At 31.7% G+C, this 19,767-nt stretch overlaps 1 protein-coding gene across 1 annotated transcript; it reads right to left on the bottom strand.

Annotated features, from left to right (window-relative positions):
• Positions 1–487: 487 nt before the first annotated feature.
• On the bottom strand, positions 488–3,776 carry LOC100804255 (V-type proton ATPase 16 kDa proteolipid subunit). The gene is made up of 3 exons (XM_003547900.4): positions 2,873–3,776; positions 2,486–2,771; positions 488–898 (listed from the first exon to the last, which is right to left on the bottom strand). Exons 1-3 carry the CDS (start codon positions 2,946–2,948, stop codon positions 766–768), a joined length of 495 nt encoding a protein of 164 aa, XP_003547948.1. The 5' UTR covers positions 2,949–3,776; the 3' UTR covers positions 488–765.
• Between the last annotated feature and the right edge of the window lie 15,991 nt (positions 3,777–19,767).

Below are 19,767 nucleotides of genomic sequence, written 5' to 3'. Positions count from 1 at the left end.
TAAAACCCTTGTGGAACTACTAATAAGGGAGCACATCCTATGTTCCTAACTATTACAACAATTGCTTCAGAAAAAGCATGGACCAAAATGTAGGAACAAAAAGGACACGAGCAACAAGCAAGTAGGAAGTGATAAAAAGAGGAAAAGCTTCGCTATGGGAGACTGACAACTGACAAGATAGTTCCAACAAGCAATGTAGGTGGCATAGGTGTGCAGTCAATACTAACACACTTTTGCTAATTTCGCTCCTATTTGCAGATCAATGCTATCACATGACATGTTACACATCCACTCATGCAGTCAATTTACCACATCAAATGACAATTTTATTTTTGATCCCAAATCCAAATACTTATCATATTTACTTTGCACCAAATAGGAGCAAGAATGCTATCATGTTGATTAAAATGATATAAAAACACCCATTTTGACAGATCACATCTCAATGAAATCAAATAAGAATAGATATAGGGGGAGGTGGGAGGCATTTTGAAGAGTGGAAAACAATATTGAAAGTAAATGGAATCAAAACATACATCTGTCTTATTATGGAGATCTCTATTCTAGTCTGGATTGAGCATATAACTAAAAATAATGAAGGGCTAAGGAAAGTTCAACTGACTTTCTTCCTGGATAGCCTCAATTTTATAATGTAAACATAAATAGAATCACTTGAGCAAGCCAAAGCGGCAGCTGTGTACTAACATTACCCACCCGGACTTCACAGTAACATTCACAATCTGTGGCATCCAACAGGAAAATTTATTAGTCAGCCCTGGATTGGCCAGCACGAGAAGAGAGGATGATGCCAACAATGAGACCGTATAATGCCAACGCCTCAGCAAAAATGAGGATGAGTATCATTCCAACAAAAAGCTTTGGCTGCTGAGCATTTGCTCTGCAAAAGAGTTACCGGCATGTCATATTCAATTCGTCAAAATGAAGCTTAAATTACTATTAGTAAATTCATAATCAACAGGAGTGAACTAAAAATGCATCACGATGTGTCACCTAAAACTAACCAAATCGAACTTTTCCAAACTAGAGATACTATACTATCATTTCAGGATCTGAAGAAACCAACAATCTTTCTTGCATGGAGTAAATAAGCGTGATTACAGTTCTGAACTACTTATGGCTGACCATGCATTTTATCACAATAAAATAAAGACAAGTAAACATCCTTCTTCCACACTAGGTAATCATTTATCTTCAACAGACAAGGCACTAATTAGTATAACAATCAAAATTCTCATAAATTGCTTAACCCTGCATTTATTCAGCCCAATTATATGATAAAGCACTCTTCAACAGTTTCACCTCATTCTTCATCTCTCCAAAAGTATTACAATATTTGAAAGGCCATTATGATTTTGGATTCACTAATAATTCAACAATTGCAGCATATAGAATACACAATTGACAATATATATATATATATGTGTGTGTGTGTGTGTGTGTCTGTACCAAAGCAGGGACATGTTACACAAAGATGAGTAAAAAAACGTCTTACTGAACAAAGCATTGAAAATTTGAAAACAACAGTAGCAGTACTAACTACAATGATACTAGAAGTAGAATTAGCAATAGCAAGTTTGGGACTTGTAATAAAATCAATAATAGACATCAATATGTGTTCATTCCTAAACACTTTTGAAGAGGTTAAATGGTTAACCTTTTAATGATTGCTTCTTGATTTCTTCATTATAGTCCTGTAAGTTGTAAACTTGCAACCACACAAAATATTCTCTAAAACTAAGCACGTGTTTGGTTTTAGATTGGATTCTCCAGAAGCACATTGAATTACCAGTTAACATGATTTGAGATAAATATTCACATGTTTAGTTTCACGATGAACAATTGATTCTATATCCAAAACTGAGTATGTGTTTGGATGAGCATTAGCAAAATTGATTTTGAATGGAATTCATTTTGGTTACAAATTAATTTTGAAGTGATGTGATTTATGTTTGAATGTTTTTATTATAAAATCAAGTTAGGAGTAAAACTCAGCATAAAATTTTTTATCTAACGCAACAAGCTACTCAAAGTTGCTTCAATTCAGAATCAATTTCGCATCCAAAATCAATTTTGAAATCTTCTCCGATGTGAAACCAAATATGTAAAAATTCATCTAAAATCAATTTTGGACTTGGAATGAATTCTCTAATGTGAAACCAAACACGCACTGATTTTGAGTAGAAACAACTTTAGGGAACTTTTGCGTGTTGGATCGAAAAACTTACAATGAGTTTTGCTATTAACTTGCTAGAATAAAAACATCCAGACATAAATGACACCACTTTAAAATCAATTTAAACCCAAATAAATTTTGCAAATTCAATTTCATCAAAATCAATTTTGCCAAAGCTCATTCAAACACACACTCAACCCATCAACCAAACAACAAGCATGCAACATTAATGAAAACATAAAGCAGCAGCAACAATAACTCGAAGCATGATTAAATTTAAATGATGAATACCTAACACCGGCATCGCCAACGATGCCGATGGCCATGCCAGCGGAGAGGCCAGCGAGGCCACAAGCGAGACCTGAAGAGAGGTGGGCGTAGCCGTCAAAAAGATAGTACGATTTGGCCTTAGGGTTAATGCCCGTACTTATGATAACCGCAATGATCAAACCGTAGATACCCAACACACCAGCCATCACAACCGGCACGATCGATTTCATCACCAGCTCCGGCCTCATCACGCCCATCGACGCAACCCCGACGCCGCTCTTCGCGGTTCCGTACGCCGCTCCCATACCTGAAAAAACAAAAACGACACACGGTTTCAGATAAAACGACGCCGGTTTCGGAAATTGTAAAAAAAAAAAAAAAAACTCTTTGATTTGATGAGTTAGTTACAGGAAAAAACGAGGGCAGCGGCGGCTCCGAGGAAGCCAAAGAAAGGTGCGGTTTCGTCGCCGCTGAAGGCAGCCATTTTGTGTTTGTTTGGCGAGAAACGGAGATCTGTTGCGGTTGTTTCTTCTTTGATCGGTGGTTGCTCTGTGTTTTTTACTTCTCCCTTTGTCTGCCTTTTTGGCCTTTTGGTAGGCAATGTTTTTTTTTTTAATAAATAAATAAATAAAATTATTAATTATTTTTTAATTAAATATTTGGACTTTTGTTAAATTTTGATTATACATAAATATAATAAATAAATTTTGAATAAAATATATTCTGAGATTTATGATTTTGGTCCATGAACTTATCAATAAGAGTTCAAGGTCCTCAAACTTTTTTTCCATCTTAGATTTTAATCATTTTCATCTTTTGTTTTTATTATTATTTTATTTTATTACTTTTATTTTTACTAAAAATTGTATTGATTAAGGGTATTCAAAAGTATTAATAATATGTGGTAGCTTTATCTGTCACAAAATGCAATAAATGAAAAAATAAAATCATTCAACTTAATTACATCTTAATCAGAGACATATAACCAACGTAAGAATTAACCAAAATAAAAAATATAAATTATTCAAATATCATATTATTCCAAAATCAAAATAAGAGTGAGATAACTTATTTTAGTTTATGAATCCTAAATTTGGAACCCTAGCACGCGGAGGCCGTAGATTTGGGCGTTAGCGCTGCGTTTTCTGGATCCAGGACCCAAGCAAGAAATCCACGTTTGGATTGGCATCTTTGTCATCGTCGAGGATGCCGCAAGAATCTACGACAACGCGTGGGTTCCTTTGTGCCAAAGCCAAAATCAATTTTTCGACTACCTTAGAGCTTAACATAATACAAAGTCCTTGAACTCCCCCCTTTGTTTTTTTTTTTTAATAACTAGTTTTTAACTCGTGTATGCACGGTCGATTTCACGTTAGCTTAGAGAGCAAGTCAAATAAATTTTATAAGTTATTATTAATTATAATATATATATATATATATATATATATATATATATATTAGTTAAATGGAATTTATAGGTTAATAGTTAAAATGAATATATAATATATTTATAAGATAAAAGTAAAAAAAAAGACTGTACGTATTTTTTTATAAAAGTCTTTCTATTTTATTATAACATATTTTTTATATTAGGACTCAATTTGTTTGATTTTATTTAAAAAATTATTCTCATATGCCATATATTATATTAAATTACTTTTTAATAAGTTTACACAAATAAATGTATAAAACATATCCAATGAAATATTATAATTGTGTATCATATGTTATATATAATTTTTGTTTGCATTAAATGTAAAGAATACATTCTTGTGAAATTTTTAGAATTTTTTTTAAATAGAATAAGAGTGTATATTTTCATAAAAAAATTTATCTCACCTGTATCATATATTATATATAATATGTAAGTTTAGTTTAAATAAATTAAAAAATATATATAAAAATATTTCTACTGAATTAAGTGTATTATTTGTATGACAATATTAAAAGAGAAATGACTCTCCCAATATTTAATCTCATTAAGTTTGGTTGGATATCTTCTTTGGTTGGTCATATCTTTATGTTATGTAGGATGGATAACTTTTGTTTCATTGTATAGCTCCAAAGTAACATGTATGCTTTGATGAATTGGTGTTGCATAAATTTCATATTTACAGTGGAAAATAGATTATACATTCATTCTATATGACTGAGTTATAGATAAGAAATTGACATATTTTGATATGCATTAATTTGATGTTCACAGTTGACTTGCTTACCCTTTGAATGATGAGTGGACATGATTTTTCTAATAGTCATAGTGTGTGTTTTGATAGTACCAAAAAAATAATAGATTGACAAATTAGATACAATATGTTCCAAAATTACCCGTTGATTAAGATAAATGAATATACCATTCTTTAAATCTCAAGATCTGTAAAAATTAGATTTTTTACATGAGTGGTATAAGAATGTATGAGTGTGCGATAGGAAATAAGAAAAAAAAAAAAAATACTCCCCTGGCAAAGTGCAGTTGCTTCTAGTCAAAATTATAGTACACCATCATCCAAAATGTAGTTACATGTAGATTCAAACAAATTTTTTAAAAAAATCTAGCATAACTAAATTAGCATTGAATACATTATAATTGCTAAAGGAAAAAGGGGTCGTATATAGATATTATATATACCTTGACAGGATTAGTAAAACCTACTTAAAAACTACATTGGTGACAGATGTCAAGCTTTTTTGGTCTTTATCATCATGTATTAAAGATTTTAAACCATTCTTTGATTTAACTCTTAATAGTGCAACATATAATTGAGCAAGACTAAACATTGGTTTAGGTAAGTAAGGTCCAACAGTAGATAATAACTAGTCTTGAGACTTATTAATTGTCATTGCATAAGAGAACATTACTAGAAATTGCCTCCTTAAAATCTTAGAGGGCCAAGGTGATTGAGAAAGAGACATAGACATTCTGGGAATATATACATTGTTTCCTATATTTTATCCAGAAATAATCTTAGTTGCAATGACATGGTTGGCTAGTCATATAACAATTAATCTAGTCCCATTACAAAGCCCTACACTTTGACCTAAGTTTTTTAACAACATAATTGGTGATCCAACCTTAAGTTTTATAGAATGATTGGGTAGGCCAGATGTTGTTATCGTCCCTTTTACGATAAATTGGATAGTCATCTACATCCAGAAGAGTACGGGGTTGAAACTTTTTGGGATAGAAACAACTACACTTTCCTTAATTCATGCATGGAGACCCTTTCCCTAAATTTCCACATGGACCGTGAACCTTATGGTTTTGTACAAATCTATATAGTTCATGATCATTTTCATGTGAATGTATCTCTACTGATATAATACGTAAATGTCATCTGGAGATGAATATTTATTACTGGGGTGTAAGAACAAAAATAAATGAACGTAAGTAAGACCACAATTTTGAAACTTTATTGTATACATGTCTAATATCCCAAAAGAAAAAACTATATTAATAGTCATTAATCAAAGTGTAAGTTTCCTTTTTCATATCTCATTGAGCATAGTTCATGTCTTATTTTTTGAAAGTGGAAGAAAATAATATGATTGTTTTCATATTTTAGTTACTTTTAATTTTGAATCTTTTGCATTAAAAGAGGCCCCCCTTTGCCAAACTTATATATCAATATTCTAATCTATTTTCAATTGATTTATATTAAGTTAACTAATAATAAACTTTATAAAATGTAGTTAGATTACACTATCTATTGTCCAAATCACTAATACATTTCTACTTGATTTGAAATGCGCTTCAAATTGTTATCGTATCTATGATGAATTTATACTAATGAATTGATTGCATTGCTATCAATCCTATTGGCAGTTGAAAATTATATACTAACAAACCAACAAAATGCTCAACCTCATTCCAAGCTCATAATTTGTTTCTAATTCATTGACTAACTCTTTATTTAAAATTCATATGCACAACTCAACATAATTGATACAATTTATAGTAATTCATATGTGCTATGTCCATAGAGCAAAATACAGTAACATTTCATGGACCAGAATTAGACATCCTACAAGAAAACAAACTTGTCAAAGAGTATTTATATGTCTTGCAAATAAGTTGAGGTATTGCTAGTTGGTATAATGTTGTATTGGTCTACTTATCTAGGCTGTAGAGTTGGACCTTCTTTCCACTTAGGGGTCCCGTCTTAGCAAAGCCTCGTCTTATTTTCATTGGACTTGTCAATGGAAATCACTTTGTGCAGGTATATAATATCTACTAAAGATACCATTTTACTTTTGTAAGCTAATATTTATTTTTTTCGCTAACTTCATCTTTTGTATGTATGATAGTGAACTTTTTTTAAAGGATTGTTATCCTTTGCCTCTTGTTGTACCACAATGAAGAAACTATTGCACACTTGAAGCTTGTTCATGACAAAAGCTTTCAACTCAATACAATTTCAATTAGTTAGAGGATCTCAATATGTAGTAGACCTCTCTAAGGATTGAAATATATAGTGTTAATATGTAGTGTAGAACTTTCTTGAAATATGTAGTAGACGTTTCGTTCCTAGCAAACATTGAATGTGTATCCCATTATTTTTATGGATGTGAACCTCAATATGTAGTTGACATTTCTATGAAATTGTATACAATATATGTCATTTTTGTAGACTTTTAAGAATTCTGAAAATTAAAAATATATAACAGAAGTATGATTCTATTATGCACAATGTATAACACAATCACACTTTTGTTGTAAATTTTTTAAGGAAAAATTACTAAACGGAAGTGTGATTCCATTGTTTAATGTATAACAAAATCACGCTTTCGTTGTACATTTTTTTTCTAGAAAAAAATATGTAAAACAAAAGTGTGATATTGCTACACATCATACAACGGAATCATACCTTCATTGTACTGTCATCTTTTAATCCTCCCTTGCACAACAAAATTATAATTCCATTGTGCATTTTTTTCCCCATACTAAGATGCGCTACGGAATCATGATTCTACTGCATAACAGAGGGTGTTAAAATTATGCACAAGGAATCACGATTCTATTTTACATTTACACAACAAAGTTACGATTCTGTTATGTACAATTTTTGCACCCCTATGATGCAGTGGAATCACGATTCGGTAATGTTTTTTGAGGATGGATAATTTTGAAAAATTGAAGGATTGTAAGAACCAATAACAAAATTCATTGATAGCAACTCCCGCCACTTGAAAGTACTGGTGTATATCTTGTGCTGTAGTATATCATATGTCTTACATCGTCATGTTCCCAGAGATAATTCAAAGATCCTTGATTCTCCTCTGTAAAAGAATAATTATTCTATCATATAGAAGATTATTAACTTATATATCAGTATATATATCCTAACTCATCTTATCATTTCAAAACCTAAAAAAGCTTATAAAAATAAGAAGACCTCATGTATTAAGTACCACCTCTACCTAGCCACCATATCTCTTTCACCTTTCACTAACTTAATTATGGAGTCTTTAAAGTGACCTCTTCCCATTTTTGTCAGACTAACAGCTCACACTATGGAATTAGTTTGCTGGAAACTGACAAGAAGACTTGCTGGTGACACGTGTGAGCTAACTTTGCCTTCAAACAATGTCAAACTTTATTTATAGTGTAATAAATGTTAAGTCTTCAAAGACTTTTTTGTTTTTAAGAAATAAAGAACACTATTAAGTATTTAAATATAACCGTTGTTGCTTTAATAAATTTTGAACACAACATAGATCATTTTAAATTATTATTAATCATATTTGTGCGTGTTTTGAACACCGAATAAACCAACGATCATAAGAACCTCTATTTGTTACCAACAAACCTAATAGACTAATTAATACATTATGAGTTTTAATGCTTCACAGCTAGTGCAGTTTGATATTATTGGTTCAAATCACTCTGACACTGCAAAGCAAGATCAAAGCTAGAAAGGAAGGATATAATCACACACACAGACACAAGGCACAAAAATTGAATGTTGTTATTACTTTTCTTCTCTCAATATTGGCTCTGTACATTACACTACTCTCTCTCTGCCTATGACAAACATGTAAGGGATATATATAGCAGTAACCCTAGCAGTTATAACATATATGGCAGTTAAGGCAGTTACAAAAACAGAAAACTAGAGGCACCAATACAACAATCTCCACCTTGACTCTACATTTCTAAGAGCACTAATCTCAGCCAAATCCTACCAAGCCTAAGCACTTCTCAAATTTATCCCTTGGCAGGGATTTAGTTAACATATTAGCTGGATTGTCTTTAGATGCAATCTTCACAATTTTGATTACTCCTGATTCCACCACTTCATGAATGAAATAAAGCTTTATATCAATGTGTTTGGTCCTTGTATGGTACATATGATGATTGGCCAAATGAATAGCACTTTGGCTATCACAATGTATCTGGATAGTCTCTTGTTCAATCCCCAATTCATGCAACATCCCTTTCAGCCATATACCTTCCTTCACTCCTTCAGCCAAGGCATTATACTCAGCTTCAGTGGTGGATAGAGCTACAACTGACTGGAGGTTTGATTTCCAGCTAACTGCAGTTCCAAACAAAGTAAACATATATCCTGACAATGATTTCCTTGTGTCCAAGCACCCTGCAAAATCTGCATCCACAAACCCTTCAATCACTGTTCCATCTTGAGAGTTTTTCTGATACAGTAAGCCTGAGTCCAAAGTTCCATTTATATATCTCAATATCCACTTTAAAGCCTCCCAGTGTGCTTGACCAGGTTCCACCATGAACCTGCTGACAACACTCACAACATGAGCCAAGTTTGGTCTTGTACAGACCATTCCATACATGATGCTTCCAACCCCACTAGTGTAGGGAACTACATCCATCTTCTTCCTATCATCATCTGATATTGGACCTTGGCTTTTCGAGAGCTTCATGTGTTGCCACAAAGGTGTGCTCATAGGTTTGGACTGATGCATCCTAAACCTCTCCACTACTTTCTGCATATAGGCTTGTTGGGATAATAGCAAAGTTCCTTTCAGCTGATCTCTTTTAATATCAACACCAAGGATTCGTCTAGCTTCCCCAAGATCCTTCATCTCGAATTCTGAGTGCAGCCTTGACTTTAGGTCATTGATCATACATTTGTTGCAGCTAGCCACCAAGATGTCATCTACATACAACATGAGATATAGATAACCTCCTGGTGCAGAACATAAACACAGTTATCATAGCTGCATCTCTTGAACTCCATCTTTATCAAGAAATCATAAAATTTCTTGTACCATTGCCTTGGGCTTTGTTTCAGGCCATATAAGGATTTTTGCAGGAGGCTTACCCTATCATCCACGGCAAAACCTTCTGGTTGCCTCATGTAAATGGTTTCCTCCAAGTCTCCATGTAAGAAGGTCATCTTAACATCCAATTGTTCCAGTGTAGCTTGAATTGGTTTGCAATTGACATCAAGATTCTGATAGAGCAGTGCTTTACCACAGGTGAAGATATCTCATTGTAATCCACACCTTCAACTTAAGTAAATCCTTTAGCCACCAACCTTGCTTTGTATCTTGTTTTCTGAACCCCTGGAATTTTACATTTCCTTTTGAAGATCCACTTGCAGCCAACTACCTTCTGTCCCTTAGGTAGTTCCATAAGCCTTCAGGTATTGTTCTTCCTAAGTGCCTCAAGTTCTTCTTCCATTGCATGAAGCCAAAGTTGTCTCTCCTCACTTTCATGTGCCTCCTTGAAATTCCTTGGTTCTGTTGATCCTTCAATTTCCTCTGCTGCTGTTAAAGCATAGCAGATGAGATCAGCTTGACCAAGCTTTCTGTTTGGTTTAGGAATTCTCCTTTCCCTATCACGAACCAGTTGGTAATCATTAATGGCGTGATCTGATCTCCTTAAATTTGAAGCTGAGTGTCCAGTTTCCTCTACTGTACTGTCTAGGTCAGTAGTTGGATTTATCTGAGTGTTTTCCTGCACCTTATCAGTAAGAGGCTCCACCTCAATGTGAGTTTTCTCCTTTCCACATTCTGAGTTTTCAGAATACATTCCCATCAAATGTCACATCTCTGCTGATGATGAGCTTAGAAGGTTTTGGATCTAACCTCCACAGCCTGTATCCCTTGACTCCTTCAGCATACCCAAGAAATAGACATTTTACAGCTCGAGCATCCAACTTATCCTTCTTGACATTCTCATATGCCAAGGCTCCAAACACTCTCAGGTTAGAGTAGTTTGCTGGACTTCCACTCCAAACCTCCATTGGTGTTTTGTATTCAAGGGAAGATGAGGGACTCCTGTTGATCAAATGCACGCTGTGTTTGCAGCTTCTCCCTAGAAAAACTTGGGCAAACCTGCTCCAAGAAGCATGCATCTCACTTTTTCCAGGATGGTTCTATTCATCCTTTCTGCAAGGCCATTTTGTTTAGGGGTACCAACAACTGTTTTGTGTCTCTTGATTCCATGATGTGTGCAGAAAGTATTGAATTGATCTGAGACAAATTCAAGCCCATTGTCTGTCCTTAGGACCTTCAACTTGGTTCCTAGCCGATTTTCAATTTGAGTATGCCATTCCTTGAACTTCTGAAATGTTTCAGCTTTGTTCCTTAGGATGTAGACCCATACTCTTCTTGAATAATCATTGATAATGCTCAAGAAATAAGATCCACCCCCATGTGTTTGGGTCCTAGATGGTCCCCATAAATCTGCATGAACATACTCAAAAGATTTGGTTGAGGTGTGCTTACATGTCCCAAATTTCACCCTATGAGATTTCCCTAAGACACACTGGTCACAAAACTCCAATTTATGGAGTTTATCACCCATCAGCAGGTGCTGTTTTTCAAGTTCTATCAAGCCTTTCTCACTGATGTGGCCTAGCCGCAAGTGCCACAATTTAGAGTTATCTTCCATTGTTTGACTTGCAACAGATTCTTGTCCAATAACTATGGATCCTTCCAAGATGTACAGCCCATTGATTTGCCTTCCCTTAGCAATGATTGAGGCTCCAGTGGACACCTTCATCAGCCCATCCTCAACCTTTGTAGTGTATCCCATAAGGTCAAACATGCTTATAGAGATAAGGTTTCTCTTGAGTTCTGGAACATACCTCACATCTTGCAGCAACATTTCCCTGTTGTCAAACATTTTGTCTGACAATCCCAATGCCATGCACCTTGCAAGCCTTGTTGTTCCCAAGAAGTATCGTTCCATGCTCCTTTTGTTCAAGATCCTCAAAGTAATCCTTTACAGGACACATATGGTATGTGCACCCTGAGTCCATGACCCAACTCTTCTGTGAATCATCAGATGAAGCCACTAAGACCCCAACAGATTCATATCCTTTAGAAGCTTCTGCAACATCTGCAGTTTCAATAACCCAAGAGGTCTTGGTACCTTTCTCAGGGTAGTGCTTCTTGATATGACCAACCTTTTGACATTTGAAACATCGGGCCTGCTTCTTGGTTTTAGGCCTTGACTTCTTCCATTTACCTTCTCCCTTCTTGCCTTTTCCCTTCATTGCTGCTAGACTAGATGACACCTCCTCTGTAATCTTTGAATCTTGGAGTTTCTGGAATTCTTTGGTTCGAATTGAGGTGACCACCTCCTCTAAGGTAATTAGTTGATCCTTCCCATATAGAAGAGCATCTCTAAAGTGCTCGGAGGTCTTAGGTAAAGCATTTAGAAGAATGACAACTTTATCTTCATCTTCTAGTTTCACCCTGATATTCTCAAGATCATCAATGTTCTTGTTGAATTCTGCGAGTTGTTCCTTTATCATTCTTGATTCCGCCATCTTGAATGAATAGAGTTGTTGTTTGAGACACAACCTATGGGCCAAAGACCTGGTCATGTACAGTGATTCCAGCTTTGCCCATATCCCAGCCGCAGTTTTCTCCTTTGCAATCTCCCTTAGTGCCTTATCACCAAGACACAGTATGATTGCACTTCTGTCCTTGTTAATCATACTCTTCTTCTCTGCATGCGTCAAGGTTGACGGCATGTTCGACTCCCCTCTCAACGCTTCATCACATCCTTGTTGAATCAAGATTGCTTCCATCTTGATCTTCCATAGCTCGAAGTCATTGGAGCCAGAGAACTCCTCAATGTCAAACTTCATTGCCATTTCTTGAATGATCTTGTTAACCTTTGCCTCCCCACAGACGGCGTCACTTGTTAGTTCAAATCACTGTGACACTGCAAAGCAAGATCAAAGCTAGAAAGGAAGGATATAATCACACACATACATAAGACACAAAAACTGAATGTTGTTATTACTCTTCTTCTCTCAATATTGGCTCTGTACACTACACTCTCTCTCTCTGTGCCTATGACAAACATGTAGGGGATATATATAGTAGTAATTCCAACCATTATAACATCCATGGTAGTTAAGGCAGTTACAAAACAGAAAATCAGAGGCACCAATACAACAAATATATTATTTTGTATGAAAGGGATGAAAACGAAACTCTTTTTCATCATTGAATTCATCTAAACTTACTGTGAACAAAATAAACATTTACAACATAAAATAAATAAATAATAATTTTTTTTTACTAAGGTCAAAATATTGTTACCATTGGCTGAGTTCTAATATAATGTTTATCCTGAGCGTCATCACGTATTTCGAACCGTCACATTGAAGAACTAGCATTCGCTACACGTTTATTTCAGATATGGTATGGGGTCGAAAATATGTACGAAAAAGTGCAATAGAAGCATCCACGATCGATATGATTATAAATAGGCATTAGCATTTTGTTGTGCCAGTATAATTATTCTTTCAACGTGTTTTTATATTCAAGCCGACTCTACGTTTATTTAAGTATTATTTTTTGTTAAAATAATATGGATGAGTTGGATGTTGAGAGCTTACCAAACTCATCAATCATAAATAGCTGCTCTGAATTTGTGGGTTTGAATATGCGGTGCAGAGTTAGTTGGTACGTAGCTTTTATGGTGGAAGTGTGTGCACTTTGTTGCTGCATTGGTCATTAAAACTGTGTTGATGTTTTTCAGCTTCTCATTTTAGCTAGCTATATATGGAACTCGTAGGGGCTTGTATGAATAATCAGTTTTATCATGAAGAATATTTTAATCTTTTTAAAATATTAAATAAATATAAAAATAAGAAGGAATTACAATAGAATATTAGGTCAGCAGAACATATCTTCGGATATATATATATATATATATATATAAAGATTTTTAGAAGATAATGGCCGGTTAAAGAAGAGAAGGCTGAATCAAATAAAAAAAGATAAGTTGGTTACACACTAAATAATAGAGAGAAATAAGAACAAAAATCCAGAAGAAATCCATAAAAATCACACTTACATAACCAAAAAAAGGACTCGGGAGTAAAAATTCCTTTTTGCACAAACCTGTTACATATTGGTAAAATTTCATACATTCTAGACAAGTAAAAAGTCATCTTAAGAGATTTTACATCATTTTATAATGGGTATGACATTTGCTTATGAATATAAGATACACAATCCTCTCACTCTCTTTTTATATTTTCCTTTACTTTTATCAAGTTTGTGTTTCCGCAATCGAAGTTTTGTGTCCAACATTCGTGTTTTTTTCAATTCATTTTTTTTCTTATATATAATGTGACACTATTTGTTTGTGTACATAGGAGTAGCAAATATGATATTAGGAAAGTTAGTTTTGGTTTTAAGTTTTTTTCTCTTTTATTCTTTTTTAATATTTGTTTCATATTGTGCTATGATATATGTATGACGTGTTGCAGGACCTCAATGATTGAGAGTTTCACTTCAGTTTTTAGTTTGTTTATTTATGAAATAATAATAAAAAGATTAAAATTGTACATCATTTTATTTGGATTGTTGTATGTGTAGTAATATACATAAGGTTAGGATCTAGGATGCAACCATTATGTTTTCTTAATTCATTGCAAAAATAAAAAGAGTTTCTAATTTTCTATCTTTTGATAATTCATGTTGTTTATAATATATATTTGCAACATCAAATAAAAAATAATCTGTTTTTACTTCATGCAATGGCTTGATAATATTAATTTATAGCAATTCTACTTTTAATATTTTCAAATCATAAGAGTTTATAGAATAATAAATTGCTATCATAAGCTCTTGGGTTAGAGTAAATTTTAAAAATAAAAATTTCAAAAATAATATTTTATTAAAATAAACAATAATTTATGATGTTAATTGAATAATAATTTTATCTTTAATGTTATGAATTGTGAGGATTTGATGATTAGTCATTTGTTAGCTTAAATTCTTGTGTTAAGTTTTAATAAAGTATAAGAACAAAAAGAGTTTTTTTATAATAAGATCCAAGAATACGTTTTTTGAACTAAAATAAATATTTATAAAATTATTGATGTTGTGCAATTAATTAGAAGTATCATTTTTTACTAACATTATAGAGCGCTAATATTTTTTCTAAGTGTAATAGACTCTCAAACTCATTTCTAATTTCAAAGATTCTTTTTAAGGATTTTCTAATACTTTTCCATTATTTAAAATGTTAGTAAAGACTCCATTTTAAATAAAATTTTATATCATCCCATCATTATCCGGACTGCGATAGCTTCATCTAGAATATCTTTCTCTACGCACAGTTTCTGTATAGATTAAATTCTAGAGGGCTCCCTGCCATTTTGCTTATGTCGAATAGATCTTTTTTCTTATTAAAAAAAAAAACTTACCCAACATAAGACATTTCTCAATGTTTTGATAAGTGTTTAGAGAAGTACTTGTAAATCCTTTACTAACAAAGTTTTCATATCCACAATGAAATTTGGAAGTACAACTTTGTGGGCTCTATGCTTATTTAAGTATAAAGCAAATTTTAAATATATTTTCAAAATTAATAAAAATATTAAGATTAAGAAAATTATCAAAAAATTTAATTTTTCAAGGTTATTATTTTAAGTACATAAAAGGATTAATAAAAAAGTAAAATATTATTAATTTTCTTTATATTGATGTAATTACATGCACACGTAAGTGATGAAGGAGAAAAACCAGAAGTAGAGAGAAAATAATGGATGCAATATAAGTGACATGACGAGTAGAAAGGAAGATCAAAAAAGAGAAAAAATTGAAAATCATATAGAAGAAAAAGTCAATTAATATTTAATTTTTTCTTATAAATTATAATAGAGAAATGGTAGGAATATATTTTCAATGAAATTAAAAATGCTAGAAACATATTCTTTGACACACTCTTTTTTATTGATTAAAATGTATTAAAAATAACAAAATTTTATAAATCCCACGTCATATTTTTAATGATTCTTTCTTTTATTTGTGAAAGTATGTTCCATCACTCGTTATAATAATATGGTGACTTTTACAACAAAGATAGCCAAGCCATAAAAAAAAAGATTGTGTAATTTACCAAATTGACAAAATTTTCAAATTTCTTTCTTCCTTAGAAAAGTGTGAATGTGAATGATAACTTTGATTCATGTAATTCAATTCTTTTCTGAATTTTAAAGAGCAAGGTACAAACTTTCCACCAAATAAGAAGATAAAAAAAATCGATGACGAGACTAAAAATAACAATGGATAAGGTCTAAGTAAATATAGTATTCAATTTTTTTCAAGTTAAAATAGCATTAATTACTATATTTTAATCATGTCCTTATTTTTATTTAATTCTTAAATATTTCTAGCACATGTCATAAATGCCACTGAGAGTACCCATAAAAAAATAAATTACAAAAAGAAAATTATTGAATGTGTGAATTAATTAATACTGGATTATTTTAATTTAATTAGTGATTTTGCGTTATGTAATTTATTAAATATTAAAAGGAAGAATTTTATTGTTAACCGTAATCTTTGTCGACTCAATAAATAAGAAATACACTTATAAGAAAGAAGCAGGAATAAAGGTAAAATTAAGAAATCAAAATATTTTTTTATATAAATGAGAATATTAATTATATATTTTAATTAATCAATTTTTCACGTGGACAAAAGAATGTAGTATTAATTAGGGCAAGTATTTACTAACTAGATTCCTTTTTTTAATTAATACACTTAAGAATTACTTCAAGTACAATTATTGTTAAACTTAATATACTTAATAACATTTTACGGACATTAAATTAATTAATCTAACCCTTAAAATTAAATTTTTAAGTAAATAAAAATCAACTGACACTTCATTAGTTAATTTTATTTTAAAATGTATAATTAATAATTAATTTTTTACAATACAAGTAAATGTAATTACATTTTTTATCAATGTTTAATTTATCTAAAATTTAATATACATAACAATCAAGATGATATCACTCATATATTTCAATAGTTAAATTTGTTAAATTTATATTTTATAAAATAATATTAAGTGAATTAAGTGTTCAAACCTATTCTTAACCTAATTGAGTTTTTTTTCCTATTTTTTATTTTTAAAATGTATCAAGACTTGAACATATGACTAACTTTTAAAACTTGTTAGTCAATAGATCTTGTCGCATTTATAATATTATTCAAAGATAGAAAAAAATATACTCTTCACTTCCTTTTTTTCTTTATCAAGCTTCGTTCTTTTAAGAATAAACCATCCATTTGGTCATGAAAGTATCACCTCTCTCCTAAATATACAATCCTTGAATTAATAAAATTATATAAATAGTTTGTAAAGTATAAAAAAATCATGCTCTCTTTCAAAAAAAAAAAATCATGCTACATAATCTTTCAAATATTGAAAAATCATTTAAATTAGTCTCTCAACATTAAATATATTAACATAAAGACTACATTAATGAATATTTAATACTTTAGGGATTACTTATATAATTTCATTACTTCAAAAACTATTAATAAGAGGATAATACTTTAAAAATTATATTGACAATTTATTTATTATTTTCATCTATATTAAGCTCTCTAATTCAATTCATCCTTTTAAGAAAATGAATTTCATTTATAATTATAAAATAAACCATAAAATATGTGAAAGTTACTAGGTCTCCTAATATAATAACTCTAGGATCATTTAAAATGATGTATTTTTTCACCTTAAAATGTGAAATGTGAGACCTAACTCAATCTCAAAAACTAATTTAAGGGGTGAGAATTACCTTTTACTTATATATTCTAATGTGAGATTACTTTTAACCATGTGGGACTTGAATTATTTTCAACAAAAATTTATCTATGAACCTTTTTTTTACAAATAGGTAACGTTATATTTGACTGAATTGTTATACTGTTTTTCTTTGCCATTACTAAAATGGCATACGTTTAGCACGTTCACATCTTAAGTTACTAACTGCTCACATTCACATTACATATGCTCGTTTGGAAGGGAATTTTTGTTGCCTAAAACTGTGATCAGCACTTGTCTGAGGCACTTTTGCCCGTACCAAAAATTTATCCCTTCATCTGAATACTGTGTGAATGAGCATGTCATAGCAAAATTGAAGATTGGTGGATCTCCTTCACTTATATATTGTTAAATTTACTCATTTCTATTCAGCCAAACTTCACATTCACATTTGTACTTCAAGTAAAATATAAGTTGATTTAATTATTCCCTTTGCTTTGATAAGGATTTAATATTTAAATCTTTCAAGTTTATCTAGCAATTAGTATGACTTGAATCACAATGACATCTAATATATTGAGAAACTCGTTGAATGAGAAGAAAGAAATCACGTCTAGGATATAAAAACTTTAACTGTTAGTTTCTTACAATTACATTCGAGATATGAAAAATTACATCCAAGATGTGAAACTAAACAATAAGCACACTAATTGTAATTTAGTTTTAATTGCGTTACAGGAATGGCAATGTGTGTTGCAAACGGCAAAATTGCCCAGTACAATCATATAGCACATGTTTTATCCCATTTTGTTATAGCTTAGTCTTAGTTCTTTGATTGTTCTATCACTTTGCCATCTTGTAATTAACAAAGACATACTATTTCTGCAGTTAAGCTATCAACCTCATGAAGCAGTAAATGATCTTCATTACCTATGGGTGACAAGTCTTGGCAAGAAAGTTCTATGACCATAAATTTATCACGATGAAAGTAGAAAAAGAAAAGGTAACTCAAGGTGAATTATACCTTTTTGACAAAGTAGCATAAAAGAAAATTTCCTAAATCCTAATCAATGGAAAAAAAATTGCATCTATAACTAAAAGAGGCAATGTGTGTACAGGAGAAGCAACACGGGATCTATGTAGTCAATTCCAAACGCGTTACCATCGATTTGAATTGGACCCCCCACTGAACCCTTAGAAAATTCTACTGAACAGGAGGCAGAGTAATAGGAGCTTCTTCATTGAAATTCAATCACTGTCATCTCTAAAGCATGCAGGACCCCTCTGTGACCATCATCATATATTTGCATTCTTTCTCAATCAAAGGCCCCTATTCTGCCCCAGTTATATACTTCATGCCTGGAAAGTTCTTGTTCAAATGAAATACATAACTTTCCACCATTTTCAACTTCTATACTTCTCTGTTTTCCTACACCAAATTGATGTTGGGGACAAACCAAATCATATGTGACATCTGGTAGAACCTATGTGCTTTGTATTTTCCAGATGAATTATTAAATTTTATCACCGGATAGAAGCAGAATATGACTCTAATACCATATTAAATTTTATAGTACAGCAAAGGCATCCGAAAAGATCCCCTTAAAAACCAGTTCATAAGGGGGTGGTCTACTCAGCTATATAAACACTTATCATGTTCATGAATTACCCGATGTGGAACTATTCTTAACATGAATGAATGTTAATTTGTGAAAGGTACTCTAACAGATGGCATATGTTAAGAATGAATCCTCTCACTACTCAGTACTCAGGGTACACGTTGCAAATCTAGATATAGTGCAAAGTTGATCCCAGATGATCTGTCTAAAATTTTCAAAGTTTGATTTAGTTTCTCTAAATTTTTTTGTCGTTTTTAAACAGTATTTACTTGAAGGATTAAAAGTAATACATTTTAAAATTAAAAGGAATGAAAGACAATTTTTTTTTTAAAAAAAAATTAAAACCAAACTTTGGAAATTATAAAAAGATTATAAAATATATTTTACCCCAATTTCTTATTATCAACCTCTCAGTTTGAATAAAAAAAGTTCTTAAATTTTATATTGTTCCATCCATAAAACCTTGCTAGGTATGTGCACAGACTAACATTTAAATTGTATACATGTGATATCATCGGACTCATTTCATATGTGTAATTAATTAACTTGCCAACTCAATCATTCTGTTAAATAATTTTAATAATCATCAATGGAAAGACTAGTTTGTAATAAATTTTGTACATACAGAGAGACTAAATTGTATAGAGACAACAGTTTAATTTGAGACA

This window comes from Glycine max, chromosome 16 (genome assembly GCF_000004515.6).
Source record: "Glycine max cultivar Williams 82 chromosome 16, Glycine_max_v4.0, whole genome shotgun sequence".
Taxonomy (NCBI): domain Eukaryota; kingdom Viridiplantae; phylum Streptophyta; class Magnoliopsida; order Fabales; family Fabaceae; genus Glycine; species Glycine max.
Note: the sequence above shows the minus strand (reverse complement) of the source record. Positions and strands in the feature narration are given on the sequence as shown.